General features: G+C 51.7%; 1 protein-coding gene across 6 annotated transcripts in view; it reads right to left on the reverse strand.

Annotated features, from left to right (window-relative positions):
• Positions 1 to 23,260, reverse strand: part of P4HA1 (prolyl 4-hydroxylase subunit alpha 1) — a 42,678-nt gene extending 19,418 nt beyond the window's left edge. For 4 of the 6 annotated variants that reach the window (XM_061565345.1, XM_061565343.1, XM_061565344.1 and 1 more), the window contains exons 1-6: positions 11,883 to 12,082; positions 9,961 to 10,079; positions 3,844 to 3,940; positions 2,854 to 3,005; positions 2,030 to 2,167; positions 1,031 to 1,342 (exon numbers count right to left, since the gene is read on the reverse strand). In XM_061565345.1, coding sequence (XP_061421329.1) covers positions 1,031 to 1,342; positions 2,030 to 2,167; positions 2,854 to 3,005; positions 3,844 to 3,940; positions 9,961 to 10,079; positions 11,883 to 12,067 — 1,003 coding nt within the window. In that variant the 5' untranslated portion in view covers positions 12,068 to 12,082. Of the gene's footprint in view, positions 1 to 1,030; positions 1,343 to 2,029; positions 2,168 to 2,853; positions 3,006 to 3,843; positions 3,941 to 9,960; positions 10,080 to 11,642; positions 11,804 to 11,882; positions 12,083 to 23,127 lie in introns of those variants that run through there. The other 2 variants (XM_061565348.1, XM_061565347.1) reach the window with 2 other exon arrangements.
• Between the last annotated feature and the right edge of the window lie 53 nt (positions 23,261 to 23,313).

A 23,313-nucleotide genomic window follows, 5' to 3' on the forward strand; every position in this document is an offset into this window, starting at 1 on the left:
CCGCCCAACCCGTTTTTTCCATCCTGACAATCCACTGCCGGATGAGGGCCTCTCCGAGCCGAGTCCATCTCTCTCTCTCTCTCGCTCGCTCGTGGTCCTGTGAAGCTGCTATGCACTTTTAAATCTAGACTGAAAACTAATTTCTTTAGAATTGCTTTTTGTGTTTAGTTTGTTGTCCTTCCCCTGCACCTGCGATTAGCACGGCTGGCTACTTGCGTGCGGATGAGCTCCATCCCTTGGCTGAGAAATTTCAAAAGTGGCCCACGACGTAGGACAAACCAATCAATGCTTTCGTCAAGAACACTGTGGCCTCAATAGGGTAAATAATACTGTGTAGGTGGGGCCCCCCAATTTGAAAATAAAAAAAGCATTTTTTTTATTTTACCAGGTAAGGCCCACTGAGCTATATAGCTCTTTTTCAGAAGCAACCTGCCCACAAATGACAGCTCAACGAAGTCGCTCATCATGTTGCAATTGATAGCAGTAGCCAAATATTGTAAACACGTGTTATGATTCTAAATGTGGAGAGATAAACCGGAGGACCCGGAGAAAAATCCATGCGACCACGGGGAAACAGACACCCCGAAAACTCAAAATATACAGCAGGCGTCAGGGTCGGAATAAAGCCCCCAAAACCCCTCCTACATACCAGGCGAGGGAGTTAACATCTCGCCCCTGTTCCATGACCTCCTGCCAGCGGGCCTTTGACACTTCACATGGCCTCAAAGTGCACCTATCTGGGACAAGCGAAGTGGTGACGTCACCGCCACTTAGTGGTGAAGGGCAGTTGTTGTTGTTCAGTGCGTGAGCGTGCGTGCGTCTGTGTGCGTTGGCACAGTAGGGGGCACAGGTGGTCCATCTGCCAGTCATTTCAATGAGTCAAGCCATGGCGCCTGGGTCTGTCCCGTGACCTCCCGTCAGCGAGCTTTCAACACTTCACGTGGCCTCAAAGTGCACCTAGCATTGGCGCAAGCGCCGTGGTGACGTCACCGCCACTTAGTAGTTGTTCCTGTTGTTGTCGAGCGCCCACCGTTGGCGAGCAGCTGGTGCGTGAGCGCCAGCGCCCGCTCCACGTCCCCTAGCTGGTACACCGAGTAGGAGAGGTAGTCCAGCACCTCCGCCCGGCCGGGGGGCTCGTCCGTGCCCACCAGCCCGGCGCCGGCGCTGCCGGGGGCCTCGGCCTCCGCCCCGGTCGTGCCGGCGGCGTCGAACTCGTCGATCATGCGCAGCGTCTGCTCCATCCAGGGCACCGTGTGGTAGTAGTCGCTCGCCGTGTAGGAGATGCGTCCCAGCTGGAAGCAGTCGTGCACCGACAGCCTCGCCCTCTGCGGCTCGGTCACCCCTTGGGCAGAGGAGGAGAACATCGGCATCGTTGTCAAGCCGCCGTATACGCGGCGAGATGTTAACTGTGAGATGAGACCGCGAGCAAGCGGAGGCATCTTGGATCAGGGTCAAGGAAACCGCTTACAAATCACACCTCCGGTCAGCACGGTTGACTACGTACGGCGCGAAATATAGTTCCACGTACACACATACAGGAACTAAGGGCAAATCTTGCGATACCCGAAAGCTGGCCTCCGCACAGCGGGGCCATCTCAACCAGGCCCGGAAACACGACCCCCCGCTCCATTGTCGCCCGTCGTGCGCAGGCGACGAGCCGAGCGCCGTTACCGACCGCGCGAGGACCTGTGCCCACGCACGGGGCGTCACCTTAACGGTGCTGCGGTGGCGAGATGTTGACTACCTCGCCTGGTGTGCAGGAGGTCGTGGGTTCGATCCAAACCCTGACGCCTGCTGTACATTTGGAGTTTGGGGTGTCTCTCTCCCCATGGTCGCGTGGAGTATGTGGCTGCTATAAATGTCCGCACGATGATAAGCCACATCGTTGGGCTATCATTTGCGATAGCCAGGGTCAGCTTCTTTAGCTCAGGGGGGAGGCCTTACCTGGTAAAATAAATAAAAAATAGTTTTAATAGTTTCTTTTAGCGAGCGGAGGAGGGGAGTCACCGCTGGCGACGCCGTCGCTCACCGGGCAGCAGGCCGTTGGCCATGGTGCGCGCCTCCAGCCGGTAGGTGTCCTGCAGGCGCAGCAGCGCCTTGGCGGCACCGCTCTGGTCCTCGTCCGTGGGGAAGTACTGTCGCTGGGCCGTCAGGTTCGAGACGAAGCCTGGGGGATCGCGACGGTCACAAATCAGCCGCTCCGTCGGGGGTCACGACCGCACCTCCGATTAGCACGGTCGGCTACGTACGGTGCGGAAGAGGTTCAACGTACATAACGTACGGACAGCGCGCACGCAACGGGTACGCGTACGTGTGCAAGTTGAGTTGGGTGATATACATTCAAACTACACGTTATATTCAAATACATTCAAATTACTGGAGCAATGTTGTGAAGATACAAATGACCAACTAACCCCACGTCTTGTGCGATTTAGATGCAAAGTAACAATTACTCTGAGGTTTGTCACTTAAATACAGTCCGAAGCGACTTGTGCAAATGAGCAATGAAACGTTCTTACCCCGTGCCCCTACAGGACATCTGTGAAAAAGAGCTTCATAGCTCATCTGATTCCTCCAGTATGAATACATAAGTGGTACCTATTGTATCACGACCCTAGAGGGATGACGGCTGAGTCAACCCCCACCCCCCGCGCCCCTCCCCCTTACCAGGAGTTGAACTTGCGACCTTCAGATCGCGAGCCGCTTGCTCCACCGACCGAGCCTCCTTGGCCGAATCAGATACCGCTTACGGATCAAAAATACTCCGATTACACGCACCATGGACACCGCCCTTCCCTGTGAGCACGAGTGCTCCACACGCACGCACACGGTCGCGTGCAAGCGCCAACGCACCCTCGGTGGTGTCCTGCAGCACCATGCTCTCAAGCTGCGCCCAGCCGTGGCTCATCCTCTTCACCAGCTGGTAGGCGTTGATGGGGTGGCCCAGAAAGGTCTCTGGGTCCGATGTGGCCTTCTCCATCACCCTCTGCACCTTCTCCACCCACCTGTGTCACGACCGCGGCACATGACGAAGCAGCGAGCGAGCGAGAGAGCGAGTGTGTGCGTGAGAGCGAGCGAGCGTGTGCGTGATAGGGTGAGAGAGCTAGTGAGAGAGCTAGTGAGCGAGCATGTGAGCGAGCGGAGTAATGTAAGCCGCAGGAGAGAGGATGTTTCCCACTCTCTGGATTTCTCTCTCTGCTCGCTGGCAAGGCTGTGTTTACTCCACAGACTCCATGGAAGTAAACATCGTCTACTCTGTTTGACTTTGGGGTCCGTAAAATTCAAACATTAGATGAGTTGAATGAGGACAAAGTACTTTGGCTCACTGCTATTTGCACGCCAACATAATGTTGGCTTCAGAAACATTTTCTAAAAATATTTTACAATCCGGTAATTGTAAAATATTTAGCCAAAATGCCCTCGAATATTAAGCCTTAACAGACTGCTGGGGCAAGTGCTGTTGGTGAGTGGCACCTATGAAGGCCGGCACAGCACACGAGGAGTGGGTGGCCAACACCACTCCCGGCCGCCTTTGTATCCCCAGCGATGATGTTTACACGTCGCACCAGGTACTCATTTGAGGCCGAGTCGACCTAACGAAGGCCCAGGACCGGTTCAGATAATCGTCAACTGGTGTTGGCCGTGAGCGGGAATCGAACCCGGGTGGCCAGATTCATAGCGCAGCGTGCTACCGCTCCCCTCCACACACGCGCGCGCACACAAACACACACTCCCCCGTACCCATGCACCGAGTCGCACGCAGCCACACGCGACAGGGTAAGGGAGAGCGCCTGATCCGCCGCGGCGACCGAGGGGTCGGTGTGAGAGCGCGCGCTCACGTACCGTTTGATGCGGCCCAGCTTGCTCTCCTCCGCTTGGATGTAGTCGTTGAGGGAGATGAGGAGGTCCTTCTCCATGAACACCAGGTCGGTCATCTGCCCTGCAGGATTCGTAGAGTCAGTTTTTGGTGGTCGGGGAGATCTGCGCGTGTGGCATGCGCACCGCACCGTGCCACAAAGCCCGGCAATGCGGTGACCGTATCCCGGCCGTGGTTATCGCAACAGGTCAGCGACATCTGAACCTGTTATGGGTCTCCACCCGAGCTTCCAATATCGTCAGAAACCAGAAAGCTCAACAGGGTAAGAACCCGGACGGCGCTTGGGTTGGGCGAGCACCGTGCGTAGACACCAGGTGGTGCCGAGGGCGTAATGTGCCGTTGAGTGGGCAGTGCATACAATCATTCCGTTGCGTGGCGATGTTCAAAATCTCTCTCTCTCGTGGCCAGCAAAGCGTGGGTGGATGGGGGAGGGCGGCCCTGCCCTCATCCAGCAGCGGCTTGGACTAAACGTGGGAGCCGTACGAGGTGCGACTGAAACGAACACGCGCGCGGACCATCGAGCGAAGTGCCACTGCACGGCCCGCGTACAATGTGTAACGCGATAGTGTGCGCGCCGCGCAATGCCGCAGCGGAATTCTAGAATGGGTTTTTAATAGTCGCCAATCCGTGCCCATTCAAATGCCCCGGGCAATCGCCACTGTCGTGCGGAAATAATAACACTCCGACAAACAACCATGGATCGTTCGCAGCTGAAAGGAAGCCGTCAAACGGGCAACCCGTGCCCTCTCTCGAGTAGCCTTGAAACGCTGTTTAGACTACTCGGTTTGCACCGAGATGCGGGTTTTGCTGTCGTCAAGGTGCATCTACCATAAGGCGAACTCCCACATCCTCACAGCAGCGGCCGTTGGCCAACCCTCGAACAAAGACGGTCACCGCATCGCGCGCTTTCAGAGAGTTTCTGCAGCTGTCTGCAACGCTCTATCGTCCGATATTAGGAAGCCGCTGCAGCTTTGCACTTTTAAATCATCTAGATTTTTTTTTTTTCGAAATGCTTTTCGTGTTTAGTTTGTTGTCCTTTCCCCGCACCTCCGATTAGCACGGTTGGCTACCTACGTTGCATACACAAAGTAGTACAACCAGATGGATGGATGGAGATCAAGAGAAACGAGGATGTTCTAAAGAAGGTTTAGCGGGAAAGGCGTCTTGATTAGAACGAGACTAAGAAGAACAATCCAGCAAAGACAAACACGTGTGGATCGGCCTCATTTTCAGATGTGAAAGCTTGGTGAAGGAAGTTCTGGAAGGAAGTTGGGAGAGAGAGGCCATGAGGCAGAAAAAAGGAAAACGCTGCTTGAAGACTTCAAGTGGGGGAGGGGGTCGGAAATGCCTTGACGAAAGTTCAAGAGGGGACAGGACTAAAGATTAAACACGTAGCTCTCCTGCCTAATAATCATCGTCACATCACTGCTGAGCACAGTGCTGCAGTCAATTATAAACACTTGTACCCGGGCAATGTGGGCTGCATCAAGAAACCTGCGGCTACACGTGCAGGGCAAATGTCTGGTTGGGGTGTGCGGCTGCCGCTCCCTGGAAAGAGCGCTGCGGAAAGTTTCGTGGCCCAACTTACGGCGCGGTTCGTACGCGTCGGCAGAAAGGCCGGGGGAGGGGGGAGTGGAGTGGGACGAGCGTTTAGAATTGCAAGCTGGAAAAAAGTACTGCCTCATTCGCGAGTTCACGCTGCCCGCTCTCAGGGCAGGCGCGAGGTTGGGCCCCTGCAACACCAAAATGTTCCTTCGGCCTAACCCAAGCCAACACTCGTTCGCGAGGAGTTTGAGCCGGGCCTGCCTAACTCTTGAGCACGACCACCAAGCACACACAGTCCTAGAAATGCTGCACAACGGCCAGGACTTGCCTGTTCTAGAGCTCTTACCTATATATAACAAAAACTAATTTTCTGAACAACATTGCGAGCATTTGCCTACGGTCAACGGCATGACCTTTGGATGCCGTTGGTCTCTCCGGCTGACCCCTGTTGCAGGTGCTGTTTGCGAGGACACCTGGAGGGTGCAGACAGCCAGTGGCCGGGCCACAGCCTCTTGGCTTGACAGCTGCTGCTGCGAGGGAGCTATGAATAGGGGAGGAGGTCGCAATGGTGGATTGTACCATGAGAGATTCCTTGAGTTAACCAACGATTTAACAAAAAAAAAAAATTTATTTTACCAAGGCCCACTGAGCTATATAGCTTTTTTTTCAGAAGCAACCTGGCCACAAATGATAGCTCAACGAAGTGACTCATCATGTGAAAATTTATAGCAGCTAAGTACTCTAAACGCATGTTTCTGAATGTGGAGGGAAAAAAAACCACGGGGAAAACAATCAAACTCCAAATATACAGGCATCGGGGTTGGGATCAAACCCACGACTTCCTGTACACCAGGCGAGGTAGTTAACATCTCGCCACCGCCGCTTAGGAGACCGATGGACTGTACGGTGCGTGACGCTCCAGAACGTTGCGCACGTGTACAGCCCTTGTGTCAATCCACTGTTGGATTCCGTGTCCTGGGGTCTGGTGGGCCATACTTCACCACGCCGGCCAGGGCGGGTTGGCGATGTCGGCGAGTGTGGAAGTGGAAACACAGATGTCCACGCGTTGTCGCTCTAATGCCCTTCTTCTACAAGGGGGCACTTTCCTTGCACACCGCGGAACGCATCGCTTCTCTTTATATTGGGTGCTTGAACGTTTGTTTCAAGTTTATTTTTAACATTGTGGTCATATGGCCGCCCCCCATCCCTTAAAACAAGGTCATGCTGCAGAGCACATCTCGGCGAATGCGGTTTTATCACACGCGAGTTACCGCTGTACGCGCTTTACCGAATGAGGCCTGTTTTCCGGAAAACGGGGGCGATGTTTCCGTGATACGAAGTTTGATCTTGCCAAGATTGCCGCGAAGAAAATCATTAGATGGGCTTGCGAGAAGCAAGAGAGCTGTATCCGTTGGAAGCTACTCTGGCATGAATTAATCGACTCGAGAACGATTTAACATGTGTGTGTTTTTTAGTATGTTTTTGTGCGTGTTTTGTGATATGAAACACATACGGTAACCAACACGCTTGCTCGCAACGTAGATGTTCACACATGTTGCCCGGTGCATTTAGGCACCCACCCGTTGGGGATTCAGTGTCAGGGGGTGAGTGTTGGGCTGGGAATTCAGTGTCAGGGGGCGAGCGTTGGGCTGGGAATTCAGTGCCAGGGGGCGAGCGTTGGGCTGGGAATTCAGTGTCAGGGGGCGAGCGTTGGGCTGGGAATTCAGTGTCAGGGGGTGAGCGTTGGGCTGGGAATTCAGTGTCAGGGAGTGAGCGTTGGGCTGGGAATTCAGTGTCAGGGGGCGAGCGTTGGGCTGGGAATTCAGTGTCAGGGGGTGAGCGTTGGTCTGGGAATTCAGTGTCAGGGAGTGAGCGTTGGTCTGGGAATTCAGTGTCAGGGGGCGAGCGTTGGTCTGGGAATTCAGTGTCAGGGAGTGAGCGTTGGTCTGGGAATTCAGTGTCAGGGGGTGAGTGTTGGGCTGGGAATTCAGTGTCAGGGGGCGAGCGTTGGGCTGGGAATTCAGTGTCAGGGAGTGAGCGTTGGTCTGGGAATTCAGTGTCAGGGAGCGAGCGTTGGTCTGGGAATTCAGTGTCAGGGGGCGAGCGTTGGTCTGGGAATTCAGTGTCAGGGAGTGAGCGTTGGTCTGGGAATTCAGTGTCAGGGGGCGAGCGTTGGTCTGGGAATTCAGTGTCAGGGGGTGAGTGTTGGGCTGGGAATTCAGTGTCAGGGGGTGAGTGTTGGGCTGGGAATTCAGTGTCAGGGGGTGAGCGTTGGTCTGGGAATTCAGTGTCAGGGGGTGAGTGTTGGGCTGGGAATTCAGTGTCAGGGAGTGAGCGTTGGGCTGGGAATTCAGTGTCAGGGGGTGAGTGTTGGGCTGGGAATTCAGTGTCAGGGGGTGAGCGTTGGTCTGGGAATTCAGTGTCAGGGGGTGAGTGTTGGGCTGGGAATTCAGTGTCAGGGGGCGAGCGTTGGGCTGGGAATTCAGTGTCAGGGAGTGAGCGTTGGGCTGGGAATTCAGTGTCAGGGGGTGAGCGTTGGGCTGGGAATTCAGTGTCAGGGGGCGAGCGTTGGGCTGGGAATTCAGTGTCAGGGAGTGAGCGTTGGTCTGGGAATTCAGTGTCAGGGGGTGAGCGTTGGGCTGGGAATTCAGTGTCAGGGAGTGAGCGTTGGGCTGGGAATTCAGTGTCAGGGAGTGAGCGTTGGGCTGGGAATTCAGTGTCAGGGAGTGAGCGTTGGTCTGGGAATTCAGTGTCAGGGGGTGAGCGTTGGGCTGGGAATTCAGTGTCAGGGGGTGAGTGTTGGGCTGGGAATTCAGTGTCAGGGAGTGAGCGTTGGTCTGGGAATTCAGTGTCAGGGAGTGAGCGTTGGGCTGGGAATTCAGTGTCAGGGAGTGAGCGTTGGGCTGGGAATTCAGTGTCAGGGGGCGAGCGTTGGGCTGGGAATTCAGTGTCAGGGAGTGAGCGTTGGTCTGGGAATTCAGTGTCAGGGGGTGAGCGTTGGGCTGGGAATTCAGTGTCAGGGAGTGAGCGTTGGGCTGGGAATTCAGTGTCAGGGAGTGAGCGTTGGGCTGGGAATTCAGTGTCAGGGAGTGAGCGTTGGTCTGGGAATTCAGTGTCAGGGGGTGAGCGTTGGGCTGGGAATTCAGTGTCAGGGGGTGAGCGTTGGGCTGGGAATTCAGTGTCAGGGAGTGAGCGTTGGGCTGGGAATTCAGTGTCAGGGAGTGAGCGTTGGTCTGGGAATTCAGTGTCAGGGGGTGAGTGTTGGGCTGGGAATTCAGTGTCAGGGGGTGAGCGTTGGGCTGGGAATTCAGTGTCAGGGAGTGAGCGTTGGGCTGGGAATTCAGTGTCAGGGAGTGAGCGTTGGTCTGGGAATTCAGTGTCAGGGGGTGAGTGTTGGGCTGGGAATTCAGTGTCAGGGAGTGAGCGTTGGGCTGGGAATTCAGTGTCAGGAGGCGAGCGTTGGGCTGGGAATTCAGTGTCAGGGAGTGAGCGTTGGGCTGGGAATTCAGTGTCAGGGGGCGAGCGTTGGGCGCGAGTGCCGCGGTGCGAGCTGAGTAATGGAGACGGTGGTATTGTGTTGAGGTGAAATTGCAAGAATGTGTACACATACACACAAGGAATAGAAAGTGACTCAACATCCTTTAATATAAGGGTGAACATCGTTTTAAACAAACAGGGAGGGTCTTTCTGCATTGGGTTTTTGTTTTAAGAATTTTTTCAGCCAATTAACGATGAATGTTTATCATACATGTGGGAGGAAACTGGAGCACCCAGAGGAAAAAATCCACGTGAGCGAGAGGGCAATGCTCTATCCCCGTACAGATGGAAACAGATAGCGATTAGTCCCTTCTCTTTGCTCACCAGGGTATGGTACCTCGACGCCCACTGGGAGTTTCACAACATCATCTCTGTGTGAGCCACCAACCTTCGCTGCTACCTACAGTGATGGATTTCAGGCAGTCACGTCAAACATGACTAGCACCACCCAGCTACCGACGTGGAAATCTTGCCACGTGGCTGCTTGAGGCCTGGGCAACAGGATCGGAGTACAAGGACTACTCTACTTACAAACAATCGACTCACGAACTTTCAGAGATACGAACAAACCTGTCCGTATGTCCAGTTGTCTGTTCGGATTGAGTTATAAGTTCAACCGCCGCGCAATGGATGGTGGTGGTGGCATCTACATCTGCAGAACATGAAGAACCAGTGACATCTGCATCTACAGATTATACAACTTCTAAAGCCACCCCCCCCCCCCATGTTTAGTGTACATGCCATACGTTTGGAATCGACAGGTGTAAAGTTGGAACAAATCGAATTACGAACAGACCTCTGGAACCTTTAACTCGTTCGTAAGCAGAGGGAGTCCCTGTATCAGAATCCGAATTTTTATTTCGACTGGAAGAATCCGATGAGCTATGAAGCTCTTTCACGCAGACGTCCAGTAGGGGTGGGTCAGCAAGGAGTACCCGGGGTCCTGAACACACGGGCAGGAGGGGGCAGGAGGGGGCAGGAGGACGCACGGACGCTCTTACCTATGGAGGTGAACACCTCGCAGTGTGAAGCCATGGGCAGCAGCAGCACCAGCAGCGGCAGCAGCAGCAGCGTCCTCCACCGCTGTTCCATCATTGCCAAACTCCAGAGGCCCGGTCTTCTGCTCGGCCAGAGAACAAGCCGGACACCATCAAGACGGCACCCACAATCCCTCAGGTTATATATGCAGGGCTTGCAAGCGAGACTTGTCACTGACAGTGGTTTGTGCGTCTCTGATTACCCAACGAAGTCTCACCAAATCTCAAGATAATTTTCCATCGAAAGCCCTGCTTGCGATGTTCTGGAATGAGTGCACTTAATAATGATTATTAATGTGTGGGAGGAAATTCCAGCACACTCATGATGCCCGCCAAGAGGCCGTCACAGACGCACAGTCCTCACGAGATGCCTTCTACCGAGACCTCGCATCCCTCGCCTTCTTGCCAGTGGGTCACTCGGGCACATTCTGGCCCCAGCCCTGCACGATGCTCCAACCCGAGGCTTCAGTCCACCAGACTATGGCTTTCATGTCACCATTGCACCTCGTCAGGCGCATACGTTAGACATGTGTTACAGGTGCAGCCCTTGCAACTGCTCGTTCACCCCACCAATGATAAAAGAGCCTCCCACTCTAGAGAGCTATAATCTAGAGGGTATTCAACTCTTCCACGCTTTTCAGACGCCTCGGAAGGGGTTGGGGGGGGTGAGAGTTCCCACGTTTTGCCCCACCAATGCATCAAACCCGCTGGGTGGAACAAAGGAAGAAGGGGCAGACCGAATAAACTTCTGCGCCGAGGAGATAAATCTATTTGCAATCTGGTGACCTCTGAATTTCAATACCAGTGTGCTGACTATTTGCACCCCAAGGCAGTAGCAGCAGCAGCAGCAGCATCCATTATCTGCCACTGTCTTAGCACGTACACTGGGGGGCGGGGGGCACACAGTCGTTCGTGTCTGCGATGACGGCGCCAGACTTGTGTAGAAGTCATCAGCGAGGTTTCCTTGGTCTTGCCAACACTGCTCAAGACCCCCCCACCCTCTCCGTTCGTCTTCCGCGTGATCAATAAGAGATGAAGGCCGAAGGGCAACACGGGTTCAAGTCGCCTTGCCCCTGCATCTGTCCCCAGCGCATTACAAGCGAGCATTCTTTTACAACATCCAGCTTCGTCCAAACAAACTTTAAACTATACGTGTTTTATGAATTAATTTTTTGACCGGATAAGGCCCCACTGAGCTATACTGCATAACTTTTTTTTTATTTCAGAAGCGACCTTGACCATCACCGATGATCATGATGACCTCGTCGAAGTGGGCTCATCATTGACAGCGGCCAAACAACGCTGCCCTCTGATCACGCCCCTCTCTCTCGTCTCTGACAAACGATAAAGCCCAAGGCTGTCACGCTGATTTGACGAGTGGAGGAGGTGGCACGCGTAAGCCGCATCCACAGAGAGAGGCAACTACTCCAACTACGAGCCGTAACGAGGAGCAATAACGGTGTGATGTGGTGTGCCGTGTGCGCACGAAATAAAATGTCCCTATTTTTGCCCGTGACCCGAGCCGTCTGTGAGTGAATCCCGTCGGCTCCCAGCGTCCACGCGAACGAATCGATCTGCGCCACGAGAGTTGGCGCAGATCGTCGCAGACGAGACGCGCCACACAATGCTCCATCATTGGCACTTACGGCGATGCGCTGCGTGCGGCGGGGTTCAATCAATCGTGGCTGGTGCTCCCCCCAAACCGCTCACAGGACCGCACCGTTAACCCTGCCACGTCGTTAAAGTCACCGGCGACTAACTGCGACTCGTCACGAGAGCGATCCGAAAGACGACGGGCGAGTCCGGCGTCGAGAGAGATTCCGAAGACACGGCAGCGGCCAATAGCAAGGCGAGAAGTGAAAGCGTGCACACTGCTCGCAACTCACCCTCTCCGTGCGGAGCGCGGTGGGACCGTGCGAGTCGTCGTCGTCGTCAATGGAGCCGGCGAGTGGGCCGGGCGAGCGGGGCGCGAGTCGGGCGAGCGGTGCGGGGCTTTTGCCACGTCTCCACTTTTCGCACGAAACCGGCAGTGGGACCCCTCCTCCTCCTCTCCTCGCTCAGCCCAACCCATCCAGACCCCTCAAGCCTTCCTCCCTTCCTCCCTCCCCCGCTCCCCCCGTAGACCGCTAACCCCCCTTCACACAAACCCCCCTCCCCACTCCTCCTCCTGGCCCCAATTCCAGCGCAGCTCACAGTGACCCCCCCTCCTTCCATCCCATCCCGAACCGCAAAGACAGAGATCACCCCCATCCCGTGCGCACTTTGTAACAGGCTGCTGGGGGAAAGTGCGCCGATTGAAGGCCCCCGCACGGTGCTCTACAAGGGGGTCAGTGGGTGGGTGGTCAGCACCACGCCCGGCCGCCTTTGTCTCCCCCAGTGGCGATGTTTTTTTTTTTATCACACCGCACCAGGTACTCGATTTGAGGCCGAGTGAATCTCCACTCCCCCAGCCTCTCACCCACGCGCACTCCTCCGCCTGTACCCCCTTGGCCACTCACACTGCTCCTCCCCCTATCCCTTGAATAAACTTGATCCCGAATTCAACGCAAACGTTCCAGCCATTTCCACCCACCCCCGCGACACACAACACTCCTCCTCCTCCACCCAGCCCATCCGAACTCTCCTCCTCCACCCAGCCCACTCTCTCCTCCTCCTCCACCCAGCCCACTCCTCCGCCCATCCCACTCCCTCCTCCTCCTCACTCTCACAGCCAGCTCCGCCTACTCTAGCGGCTGTGTCGCACTCACATACCTTAGGCCCATTACTCTGCAAACTCACAACCATCCTACCCTTGTACACTCACACACCCATACTACTACTACTACCCCTGTACAATCACACACCCATACTACTACTACCCATGTACACTCACATATACGACTACCCCTGTACACTCACACACCCATACTACTACTACCCCTGTACACTCACATATACTACCCCTGTACACTCACATACCTATCCTACTACCCCTGTACAATCACACACCCATACTACTACTACCCCTGTACACTCACATATACGACTACCCCTGTACACTCACACACCCATACTACTACTACCCCTGTACACTCACATACTCATACGACTACCCCTGTACACTCGCATGTCCTTCCTACTATCCCTGTACAATCACACACCCATACTACTACTACCCATGTACACTCACATATACGACTACCCCTGTACACTCACACACCCATACTACTACTACCCCTGTACACTCACATACTCATACGACTACCCCTGTACACTCGCATGTCCTTCCTACTATCCCTGTACAATCACACACCCATACTACTACTACCCATGTACACTCACATATACGACTACCCCTGTACACTCACACACCCATACTACTACCCCTGTACACTCACATACTCATACGACTACCCCTGTACACTCACCCATCCTACTACCCCTGTACCCTCACATACCCATCCTACCTGTGCAAAATCAAGTAAACACAAATAGTTTAGACACGCAGCACTTTTCTGGCACAAAGCTGCCACTCAAAGTGCTCTCGCATTAATACTCGAACATAACTCGAGAGAGAATGTTATACATCAATATACACGGTGGACGGTACTATCCATCGTTTTTAAAATATAAAAGCAAGTTGTGGCTGTACACCCACATGGCCACCCTACCCCTGTACACCCACATGCCTATCCTACCCCTGTACACTCACACACCCATACTACTACCGCTGTACACTCACACACCCATACTACGAATACCCCTGTACACCCACATGCCTTTCCTACCCCTGTACACTCACACACCCATACTACTACCGCTGTACAATCACACACCCATACTACGAATACCCCTGTACACCCACATGCCTTTCCTACCCCTGTACACTCACACACCCATACTACTACCGCTGTACAATCACACACCCATACTACTACCCCTGTACACTCACACACCCATACTACGAATACCCCTGTACACTCAGATGCCTATCCTACCCCTGTACACTCACACACCCATACTACTACTACCCCTGTACACCCACATGCCTTTCCTACCCCTGTACACTCACACACCCATACTACTACCCCTGTACACCCACATGCCTTTCCTACCCCTGTACACTCACACACCCATACTACTACTACCCCTGTACACCCACATGCCTTTCCTACCCCTGTACATGCACAGCCCGTTTATGAATAGGTCCACTGCTGCGGGTCACGGGGGTTATTTGACCATACTTCACCGGCCTGGTCAGTGGCGGGTTAGTGGCGACCGGGAAAGGGAGGCACAGACGTGGGATCAAGAGCCACGGCGTGTGCGGCAGAACGACAGGCAATGCTGCCCTCCACGCAGGGACGTGCGGGCAGGGGAGGCAGGGGAGGCAGAGCCTCACCTGTCATACTCCAATGAAAATAGCTGTTACGAAAAGTAAAAAAAAGGAATAAAATAAAAGTTAAGATTTTTCCACTGATCTGTGTTGTAAATGTAATTTCTGTACGATTCCAATCATTTTTAAATCCTTTATATTAAGTTCACTTGCTTGCTTGCGTGCTTGTGTGCTTGCTTGCTTACGACCGTGCAAATCTTTCGGTCGTTTTTTAACCCACTTCCCGTGATCCAATCGAGCTGACATTTTGCACACAGACTTGTTGTGCGTGACAATTAATTTTCGTGAATTTTTTTTTCCAAAATTTTACACTTTTTAGGAAAAAATAAATTATATTTAATTACCAATTGCTTAATGGTGGCAGACAATCATCTGACCAATAGGTGGCAGCCATCTCAAGCCAGAGGACGAGAGGACTCTAGCCGCCACGCATATAAAGGATTTATAGTGAAAAACTTTGTTTTTACAGGTTAATTTTTTATAGTCAAAATCTCCAAATTTGCGGAGCTCCGTTGCAAATACAGGAAGAGACGAGAGGTGAGACAGCGACGAGCTCAGCCTCCCCTCTGATTGCGCAACCCCTCAGTAACTGGATGGAGCGCGGACAATAAGCGCGTGCCTGTTACTATCTCAGTATGTCACCAATGTAGTGTTTGTAGACCCCTTCATTTCATGTCCTTCCATACTCCAGGTAACTTATTTAACGTATGTGTATAAAGATATTTAGGCTCACTGGTCCCGTCATGAAAATGCAATGAAAAAGCACCAGGGGAGGCAGCTATCACATCTGCCTCACTGACGGGGGCGTGTCTAACACGCCCCCCTCAGTGAGGACACGCCCCCAGTGAGGCCACGCCCCCTCAGTGTGTGAATCTGGCTCTGACACGAGCCAGTGCCTCCCCAGCCATTGACCTCACCGCACGTCACTGCCTCCACGCAGCCTATAACACCTGTTAGGCACGGCGGTCGCTCATCCTAGCGGTTTCATTTTGCCCAGAGATGCATACGAACGTGGTTATGTGCACATGGCTGTCAACCCACACGGTTTGCCCCGTATTCTTGTACAGGGACATTGAGTTTTCAGGTCCATACGGCGCACTGCCGTTTCAATAAAGGCAACCAACAAAAATGTGTTTCTGTGTCTCTCCCCTGTGATGTGACTTGGAGGATGTGCGTTGAGGTTTATAACGGGCACGGGGTGACCAGCAAGGTCTGAATTGTTCTGTGATCAGGTAGGGCACTGATAAAGGGTTGACAGGTGTGTTGTGTGTGTGTGCAACACGGTTGCTATCCCATGGCTTCATCGATTAACACATGTTCTCATGAGCGCCCGAGGGCTGTAGGAACATTACCTTCATGAAATTCCAAACGTAAGTTCAACAACAACAAAAACCCCTTTGTCTTTAAGACACAATAGGTCGTAAATCTAAATATGAAGACCACGCGTCGTCTGTACGTGGTTGTGTCGCTCATATACACTTCGATAATATCGATCGCTCCAGCTATGTATGTGTACGTATGTTGAACTTCTTTCACACCGTACGTAGCTGACCGCGCTAATCGGATGTGCGTGGGAAGGACAACAAACTAAACACACGACAACACAGCAGCTTCAACGAAAGACCCAAGAAGATGAATCCCTGCAGTAACAAAAGCTTTAAATCGAAATTTAAACACACAACACAGCAGCTTCAACGAAATTATTTGGCACAAGGAAGCAGTGGGGGCAGGGGGTCCGTAGGCCGCAATGAGACAACGGGGCTCGGATAGCGGCTCTACCGGAGAGGGCACGCCCCGGCCGGTAGGGTCGGGACTCCGAGCCAGGGCCTTTTAGCGACAAACATTTAGTTCATATTGGATCATCTTTACGAGTTATCGTGCCAATCACCCCGCTACATAAAGGACGGACAGAGCTAATGTACTAATTAACCTTTGCTATCTTTAAGCTGGAAAGCGTTAACATTATTGCCAATTACATTGAAAAAGGTACATTATTGCTTTATATGCCGATCCATTCAGGATGCAACGAAGAACACACGGCGACTTGTAGATACCCGCTCAAGACGTCTCCTTCGCTGTCTGTGATGAGCATAACGGGGAAACAAGACTACAGTTATGATGGACTGTGCAATTGCATGAGGGACATTAGCAACACATTTGACGTGAATTAAATACTATCATGACACGTTTGTGAGTTAGTATTGTCTTAATTTGTATACCACATTCATAGTTTACCTTTTCAGACAGGGGCGCACAAAAACAACAACACCACCACCTCCCTACCTCATGCCGCCCGGAGGCTGTTACACCATTTTACTGAAAATGTTTTATAAATACTGTATTCAGCATTACATTTCGCGACAAAAAAACATTTGCAGACACATTTCGAATTTGAATAGACATCATAACAAAGCTTAAAGACATACATCCAATGGATTTTAATGTGTATAATGTGGGAATTTAAGGCTTGAAGATTCTTGCCCAGCACTCAAGCCAACGTGGAGGGCAAGTTGGTGGAATCGATGGCCCAACCATTGATGTGGCCGCTTTAGTATCTGGATTAAAAAATATTTCCCCTCCTACACAGCCGCTACTCATCACCCCCAACACTCCTCATTCTCCCCTTGATTTAAGTAATGGCACTCATAATACATTCTCGTTATGTAGAAGCTTAAACTGTACTTTGTTGGATATGTGCTGAGGGGGGGGGGGGGAGAAAAAAAATCCGTTTGACTATCATCACCGAAATCTTGGTGGAATTCCTGGGCAAGAGACTCGTTAAATGGTTCAAAATGTATTCATGATGTTGTGGTGCAAGTCTAGTTCACAACATGAAATGCATCAGCCACCCTATCGGCCCTCTATCCAGACCACTTTTTTTACAGTAGCATCGGTTTTAACAGCACACTCTATGCCGGTTTCCATTTTCTTGGTCTCATCAGCAGTGTTTGGACATTCAAACAGATGCTGGTTTTTAAAGCAAGGGCCTTGCACGGGTGATTTGACAGCTCGTGGGTTTGAATATTGTACTTTTGTCGTACATTAATCAAAGTGAAATGGCAACGCAATTATTTTCAGATGCAAAGCGAAAAAAGTCAAGTTTCATGAAAACTATACAGGGCCTCTATATGCAATGGATTGTTTAACGTTATGGGATCCATCTTTAACTATGGGGCCGTCCATAAATGACGTCACGCGATTTTGGACTATTTTTGACCCCCCCCCCCCTCGTCACACGGCATCACAAAAAGTCAGACCCCCCCTCAAATATGACGTCACAAAGCTCTGCCCCCCCCCCCTCAAAAATAAAACATGCTTCAAATCGCTTCAAACTATTGTCATTGTAGTGCGTATTTAATGTGGCGCTGCACTCTGATGTTGTAGAAAACATTTATTAAAAAGTTTATTTAATTAAGTAGAACGTGTTGTCTATATTTATTTAATGTTGCGCATTTTGATGTGACGTCACATTTCTCAAACCCCCCCTCGTCACAAATGTCTGACCCCCCCCCCCTCCAGGTGCGTGACGTCATTTATGGACGGCCCCTATGGTATATCCACTGCTGGATGAAGGCTGCTCCGTACCGTCATCCATCCCTCCTGCACAAAAGCCGCTTTAAGCACTCCATCTCCAAGTTTGTAGTTCTCTCATTTGGCTGCCATTCTTTAACCTGTCTTATCGCTTATCTCCCCTTCAAGTAATGACTTGCCCAAGTCCACTTTTATTACGGGAGTGGCTTATTTTGATTTGTCTTCTCACCCGCATGTTCCTATTTATCTCAGTTTAATCACAATTACAATGTACGCACCTCTCTATGCATATTTACACTTTTCCGACGATATTTCCATGTCAGTGACCATAGCCTGCGATCCGTGTCATATACAACAATATGCACCGATATAAAACTTTCTTCTTTCAGAAGTTCATAATCAGAAGTTGTTGTGTAACCAGGTGAGAATTCAAGACCACCAGGATAGTCTCTTGCAAAAGTGCAACTTTTTACCGTCTGGAATGCTCTTCCTTCCTTTGCAATCTAGACTGAAAACTAATATATTTGGAACTGCTTTTTGTGTTTAGTTTGTTGTCCTTCCCCCGGACCTTTGGCTATGTAAGGTGAGAAAGGAGTTCAACATACATACATAACCTGAGGCATTAGTTTGGCAGTTGACAGTGTTATGTTGTTTATTACCAACCCTAGACAATGAGGTTATACCACTTTATTTTTCACGTATGTGGTACTTTAGTTGCATAAACACCGGAAGATAATTCCTTTAGCGTCCATTCCAAACAACAAAACTACGGTGTAAGGGTGACATTCTCCTTGGTGCTTGTGCCAGGCTAGGTGCACTTTGTATCCACGTGAAGTGGTGGAATGCGCTCCGGCAGTTTAGATACTGGACGAGGCAGGGCCTGATGATGAGTTAACAGACAAGTTTTCTTAGAAAGTACGTGGTGAAAACCTCCGTTCAGTCTCCCAAATAAAATTTCAGTCGACTGGCAGGTCGCGTAGAGCTAGGGTAGTCGCCCCTGGTGGGGTAAAGTGTGGGTAACTCCCACCTCTTCCAAGTCGTCTGACCACAGTGGAAGAGTAGGCCAATTATTATCTGGACTCTAAGTAGGCCTCGGCAATGTAAGGTAAAAGTGTAAAAACAACGAGCCTACCTTTACCCTACCTTTTACCTTACCACAATACAATCACTCTACCCTACCTTTTACCCTTTAGCAGGTAAGGTAAAAGGTAAAAAGCAACGAGCCTACCTTTTACCCTACCCTTTACCCTTACCCCTTGACATGTCGACACCTTTACCCTTACCTTTCTACCCGGTAAAAAGGGTACAATTACCTTACCTTGCCGAGGCCTAACTCTTAAGAGCGAGCAATGGCATGGTTGGACCTTTACCTTGCAGGTCTTTTGTCAATCCACTGCTGGATGAGGGCTTCAGCACACTGTATGGGTCATGGGGGATATTGGCCCGCTGGTGCGGGTTGGTGAACACTGGGAGCCAAGGCATGGAAGCATCCTTCCCAAACTATGGGTCGCGACCCCATTCGTGGGTCGCATAACACAACACAGTGAAACATGATTTTTATTTAGTTCTAAAACAAAATATTAGTACCAGACTCGTACCCATGTGCAAAATGGGCTGGAACCAGAGCTATCACGTACTCCCCCTGAACCGTCACCTCGCCCCTGCGTGGTAGTTATGCTGTTGGTGGTGGTAGTGGTTTATACCGATTTTCTCTCCACATTTAGACACATGCGTTTAGAGTATTCGGCTGCTTTAAATTTACACGTGATAAGCCACTTCGCTGAACTAACATTTGTAACTGTATCCCTTCTGAAAGAGAGTGATATGGCTTAGTGGGCCTTAGCTGGTAAATTAACACAGTAGTTTAGTTTTAGTTTCTCTGAACATTTCTCATTCCAAGGCCACGCACTTTTCAGCAGGCTCAATCTTCGCGGCACACTGAACCAAAACAACCCACTGTGGGCCCAGGTGGGTGACTTAAGAGGCATGGCATTGAAGGCGAGAGAGAATTCCCTATTCCTTGCTCATTCTGCTCTCAACGAAAACAAGTAAAGCAAGTGGCGCTGCCAAAATCCGTGACAAGAATTTGCCCAACCAGTTGAGTTTATTCGTGTCTGGTTGAGTGTTTCCGTGTGTCTGTCTCAGAGTGTCTCCGTCTGTCTCTGCGTTTGAGCTGCACTAATATCACCCCGTGTAATAATACCATCACTGCAATACCATAATCACGACGCCGTGAGCTGCACTCTTGAACACCTTCATACAAAAGGTAGGCTCCTCTGATACGCACCTTTGTTGCGAACATGACTTCCAACATGTGTAAGATTACGTTGTTTCTTGACAAGGCTTTGGAATGTGTGCATCCTCTAAGACGTCAACAACCGTCATTGTGTTTCACACACGTTCAGTCTCGCCAGGCATGGGTACAAAAAAAATGATTTGGCTACTCGAGCCGGTCAGGAGTACAGGGTGGTCCAGATGTCTTCTGGCCCGCATTTTATTCTCGAAAACATATTTTTTCAAGTAAGGTTTATTTCAAACAAATTAATATGCAAAAAATGGTAGGGGTCAATTCATTGGGGGTCACATGCCATCTGGACCACCCTGCAGAGGACGAGGCCCTCTGCTGCCCACCACGTATCCCCGCAGACTGCCACAACTCACCGTGCCCGGGGGCTGCCCAGTCCATGAGCTATCCTGACTCAATCCTGCTTGGCGTGCGGGATCGAACGCAGTCCGGTTGATTTGGTCACAGGATGCTGAATATGTTTGGCACGGTCATCCACGCTATTTAGCTGACAGAGACATTAAAACTTTAAACCGTGGCGCTTACTCATTTATAGGGCTGAACGATTTGGGGAAAATATCGAATTGCGATTTTTCTGACAGATATTGCGATTTGATTTGCGATTAAATGTTTTAAAGTTAAGCTTCAGTTCAATATTCACTGTGTAATAGATTTAAAACATGTGATGGAGCATTACCACATGATACCATCAAAATATGAACTGCTCTATATAATCTAATGCAAGGATGAGAACTTAAAATATATGAATTGCTTCCAACATGTATTAAAATGTTTTAATTGAAATAGAACAAACATAGAACAATTGTTAAGTTAAATAAATAAAGTTATAATAATAAAGTAATAAAACAATTCCAAAAAGAAAATAATACGACTTTTCAAATCGCAAACAAATCGCTGCCTTTGCGATTTGCTAATCGCATTGTTTCAAATTGCGATTTCGATTTGAAATCGATTAATCGTTCAGCCTGACTCAGTCACACCGCCGACTTTACGTGCGCATCTCATACGTTTCAGCTGCTGCGCAGAGAGATCGAACCGGCGACCTCCGCCACGTGTGCAGGGCCTGCTGTACAGTACTCTACATGCGATGGTTATCCAGCCGCGTTGTACGCTAGCCAAGCCACGCTCTGGATGAAAACGAAGAATCCACGTCCAGATCACGACACCAAAACAACTCAACATTGCGGGGCCCTGGCAACTTCACTCACGGCTGGGTCACAGCCACACAATGAAGGGGGGTGACCGTGCCAGAAGATTACGTAACGATAAAAAGAATGATTTTACTAGCTAAGGCCCACTAAGCTATGTAGCTCTTTTTCAGAAGCGACCTGGCCACAAATGATGGCTTTTGTGGACATTTATAGTAGCCAAATACTCTTAAACGCACGTTTCTGAAAGTCGAGGGAAAACCCGGCCACGGGGAGACACGCAAACTGCAAATACACAACAGGCGCCAGGGTCGGGATCGAATCCACGACCTCCTGCATACCAGGCGAGGGAGTTAACATCTCGCCCACCGTGGCGCCCACACCAACAATTGAGAGCAGTGGTCAAGTTGGGTCATCCACCATCTACAGGGTGGCCCAGATGTCTTGTGACCCCCCCCCCCCCCCATTTCATTCTCGAAAAGTTTGTTTAAAAGTCACGTTTATTTAAAACAGAAATTATTATGCAAAGGGGGCAAACATTTTAAGGGTCAATTAATAGGGGGCATCATAAGACATCTGGACCATCATGTGCACCAAAGACCCCCCGTGCAGCCTAAACTGGATGTTTGGGGGTAAGTGTGCACCTATGAAGGTCGGCACAGCACACGAGGAGGGGGGGGGGGGGCGATGTTTACGCACTGCTACAACGTACTCATTTGAGGCTGAGTCGACCTAGGGGAGGCTCAGAACCAGTTCAGATATTCGCCACCGATGTTGGCCGTGAGCGGGAATCGAACTCGGGTGGCAGGGTTCGTAGCGCGGCGCGCTAACCGCTGCACCACCGCTCTAACCCCCCCCCCCCCCCCGTGCACCACGCGATTTGGACGAGCCCAACAGCTTAACATGGCGAGGCTTCCCGTCAACGTCGCGGCGACTTTTTTGACAGTCGAAGCTGACGCGCGGTGACCTGAACCACTCACGCGGTGACCTCAACCTGAACCACTCACGCGGTGACCTGAACTCACGCGGTGACCTGAACAACTCACGCGGTGACCTCAATCTGAACCACTCACGCGGTGACCTCAACGACTCACGCGGTGACCTCAACCTGAACCACTCACGCGGTGACCTCAACCTGAACCACTCACGCGGTGACCTGAAAAACTCACGCGGTGACCTCAATCTGAACCACTCACACGGTGACCTCAGCCTGAAGGACTCACGCGGTGACCTCAACGACTCACGCGGTGACCTCAACCTGAACGACTCACGCGGTGACCTGAAGGACTCACGCGGTGACCTCAACGACTCGCGCGGTGACCTGAAGGACTCACGCGGTGACCTGAAGGACTCACGCGGTGACCTCAACGACTCACGCGGTGACCTGAAGGACTCACGCGGTGACCTGAAGGACTCACGCGGTGACCTCAACGACTCGCGCGGTGACCTGAAGGACTCACGCGGTGACCTGAAGGACTCACGCGGTGACCTCAACGACTCGCGCGGTGACCTGAAGGACTCACGCGGTGACCTGAAGGACTCACGCGGTGACCTCAACGACTCGCGCGGTGACCTGAAGGACTCACGCGGTGACCTGAAGGACTCACGCGGTGACCTCAACGACTCGCGCGGTGACCTGAAGGACTCACGCGGTGACCTGAAGGACTCACGCGGTGACCTCAACGACTCGCGCGGTGACCTGAAGGACTCACGCGGTGACCTCAACGACTCACGCGGTGACCTGAAGGACTCACGCGGTGACCTGAAGGACTCACGCGGTGACCTGAACGACTCGCGCGCACCGGTCGTTCTGATATCCGCACACTCGCAGCAAACTCCACCCCCCGTCCGATAACGCTTCCGGGACAGCTGCTTCTCGTGCGGAGGCGGTGACCTCTCGCTCCGGCTGCCACCACCGCCGCCGCGACTCGCGTGCTTGTTGTTGTTGTTGTCGTCGTTGT

This window comes from Lethenteron reissneri, chromosome 34 (genome assembly GCF_015708825.2).
Source record: "Lethenteron reissneri isolate LAM-NWPU_2019-01 chromosome 34, ASM1570882v1, whole genome shotgun sequence".
NCBI classification, from domain to species: Eukaryota; Metazoa; Chordata; class Hyperoartia; order Petromyzontiformes; family Petromyzontidae; genus Lethenteron; species Lethenteron reissneri.